The sequence below is a fragment of the Propithecus coquereli genome, unplaced genomic scaffold (genome assembly GCF_000956105.1).
Source record: "Propithecus coquereli isolate 6110/MARCELLA unplaced genomic scaffold, Pcoq_1.0 Scaffold64, whole genome shotgun sequence".
NCBI lineage: Eukaryota > Metazoa > Chordata > Mammalia > Primates > Indriidae > Propithecus > Propithecus coquereli.
Window position 1 is genome coordinate 1,891,024 of NW_012152396.1, and position 3,343 is coordinate 1,894,366.

General features: G+C 39.1%; 1 protein-coding gene across 1 annotated transcript in view; it reads left to right on the plus strand.

Annotated features, from left to right (window-relative positions):
* The window catches only part of LOC105822804 (electrogenic sodium bicarbonate cotransporter 1-like), a 79,829-nt gene that overhangs the window by 6,289 nt on the left and 70,197 nt on the right, over positions 1–3,343 (plus strand). Inside the window, exon 2 of the mRNA XM_012659833.1 lies at positions 1,397–1,588. Within this exon, the coding sequence (XP_012515287.1) occupies positions 1,397–1,588 (192 nt within the window). The remainder of the gene's footprint in view (positions 1–1,396; positions 1,589–3,343) is intronic.

The following is a 3,343-nucleotide window of genomic DNA, read 5'->3' on the forward strand; positions in this document are numbered from 1 at the left end:
GATGACTGACTAGGAAACTGCTCATCACACAAAATGTTCAAGCAGAGAATGAATGACTGTCTTTTAGGACTGTTGAATACTAGGGATGAGAAATCTGATAAAATTATCCCTAAGTTTCCCCCAAACTCTAATATTTTATAGAAAGTTCCTTAGGCTTAGAGGCCATTAACTTTTGATTGACCAGTAATTCAAGTAAGTTGGCTGTTGTTTTGGAAACAGATTCTGATATAGGAATTTGGGATGCATGCAACATGAAGAGAGTGGTCTCAATGAAAAGAGAGTGAGAAGCAGTGTAGCCTAGGTAAGGAGTTAAGCAAGGATGTGGTCTCAGCTGAGTTCAGCTTCAGCCCGACCCCATGAGGAGCACTGGAGCATAAATTGGGCCATAGTGTTGTTCCTACCTTGAGACAACGGGGCTAGTTTTATACCCCCAGTAGTGTTGGTCAGTAAATGGCTGTGAGGGGGCATATCATTCCAGGTGAGGTAGCTCTTGTGTGGCTAATGGCAATTCTGCAGAGAAGGAGCCAGCCGTGGACTGAGAGCAGCTAATATTAACACTCAGAGTGCTGGGGGGTGGGTGCGCTGGCCCTACCCACCATGCTAGCAAAAGGGCGCTCCTGCGTATGAGAAACAGAGGATAAGAACAGGAGTGAGCTGCTAGACAGAAGCACAGCCCTGGCACTGTGATAGCAATACATGAAAACCGGCCTCTGTGCTGGAGGCCATAGGGATGTGGCTGTCACAATAGCCTTAAAGGCATCACAGCCCATACCAACAATGGACGCTCATCATGCTGACCTGCAGTCAGCAAGAAAAAAGCTATACTTTATTAGAAATGCAATTGAAAAAGCAGGGACAGTCCACAGTTTTATAGTTTAATTCCTTAAATCACCAGTTTCTAGTTCTTTATTAAAGAAATAGTGTATTTAAGAAAGTGCATGGTAAGTGAGTAGTTAGAACATTAGCATAGAGCCATCAGGTAGAAGCATAAGAAGCCGTGCACTACTGAATTAAGTACTTTTTGAACAACAAAGGTGTTTCAGAGAGTCTCCCATTTAATATCCTATTAATGTGTCTCAGTTTACTTTCAGGAGGGCTGACAGGAAAGAAGGACTTTGTGGTTTGTTCCATGGAACAAATGGGTTATTGTACGGCTGTAGCCCAAACTAGTTAACCAATTGCCTTTTTCTCATTGAATTTGCAATAACTGCCGTCCTCCTAGCCCCCCTCACCCATTATTCTATCAACATCTCATCAAATTTCACCCGCCAATGGTTAACCTCAGGCTGTTTGACAGAAACTTCTAGTATAATCTCTATATAGCCCATCAAGTATCAAAAACTGCTTTTGAGATGTCAGCGTTCTCTAGAAAAATTTTAACGTTTTTCTTCTTCAGTACCATAATGCTACCTTGGACTGGGCATTTTTGTCGAAGAAGGAGTGTTTGAAATACGGAGGAAAGCTCGTGGGGAACAACTGTTATTTTGTTCCTGATATCACGCTCATGTCTTTCATCCTCTTCTTGGGAACCTACACCTCTTCTATGACTCTGAAAAAATTCAAAACTAGTCGTTATTTTCCGACCACAGTAAGTATCTGAGCTTTAAATCATTTTCATTGGGTTTACACTGTATCAAACATAATACAATTTTACAAAATGAAAAACACCTGCAATACAAGCTGTCCCATATAATATTGTGCGTTTAAAAAATTACATTTCAATCTTTGTTCGTGTGCATATTTGTTTATCATAATTGTAGACCAGCTTTGAAAAACCTTCCAAGAATTTGCTCACATAAGTTCTGTCATAATTCTGAATGTACTGAAAGGAAAAAGTGGGAGGTGTTCTATCTAAAAGTCTATGAGTGAAGAAAAAGATGTTTTAAATCCAGAATGTTTAAGCACATAAGTAAAAACTCTTTTCATATTAAATTAATTCTTTTTTTCATAATCAAGTATCAAAAATTCTTTTCATATTAATCAGGAATTTTCATGTTATAGAATTTCTTGTCCATCAACTGTGCATGTGAGTATTTTAGTACTTCAGTTATGGGCTGTGGGAGTAAACATAAATTCTGTTGTTACACAAGTACTGGTATAAGATATGACTGTCATCTGAGCCAAACTTTCCTTCCCATAATGATGAATGCCATGGTGAGGAGAAACAGATAATTAAACCGGATTGTGCAGACATCCTGTCTCCCATTAAAATGGTTGAGTGAACTCAAAGTCAGAACTGTGGTTCATGGAGAGACTTCAAGATAAGACCAACATTTAGTTAATGGCATTTTGTTTTTTTACCTGAAGAATGAAACTAAGATAATCCTTTGCTTTACAGTTTAGTTGTTAGTGTTTAGAATGTCGATATTTCACAGGCAATCTCGATTACACCTGATTTAGATGAATGACCCACTCTGTACAACTGACATGTCACAAAATCCCTTCTTGTGTTTTGTGTAAAAGAAGTGGAAGGACTTCAGAAGATGAGATGCACCCGATGAAATTCCTTTTTCCAATTTCTAGGAGATGAAACTTACAATTAATATATTTACTTGCACTCAGGAGATTGTTGACTCTCTGATTCTTCTTATAACATTGAAAATGAAGTAAAGGGTTGATAATGAAATGTCTAGAAATGCATGGCCCAGAGAATGAAAAATGTCCCCAAAGTGAAATGGAGAAAGAAGTGTTCAGCTTAGTCTGCTTAACATAGATGTTGCAGACCAGCAGTCCTCGGGCAGAATTCAGCCCACAGCCATTCTCTGTTAGGCCCACAGTATGTAAACACAGACACACACACACACACATACACACACACACTCACACACTCACACTCTGGAGGCCTTTGGTGAAACCCATAATTTGCAGGTACTCAGTGTCTTCCCGACCGTCTGTTGCCCAAGACTTGGCTGCTTCGCACATTCAGATGAACTGCCTGTTCCTAAACACTCTTGAGATCGTGACCCCGGCTCACATCCTGGGGAATGTGCTTTCTCGATCTACCTCTTCTACTGTATGAATTTTGTGTAGAACAGATTCCTGGGTAAAGGTCTTCGAGGAAAATTTCCTTTCCATTGAGGTTTTTCCTTCTTAATTATTAGTTTATTGGGCATCTTGTGTTTGTTTGTATTTTTGGCTTACATTTTGAAAATCATCACCACCTGCCAAAGTCTGACATAATTTAAGCATAATAGGTGGAATAGCGGGACATTTGTGAAGCACTTGTGAATCGTAATTTGCAAAATAAACTAGTTTCAACCTTAAGATGAATGGAGATCCTTTTTTCCTTTTTAAATTTTTTTTATTTCACCATATTACGGGGATACAAATGTTTAGGTTACCC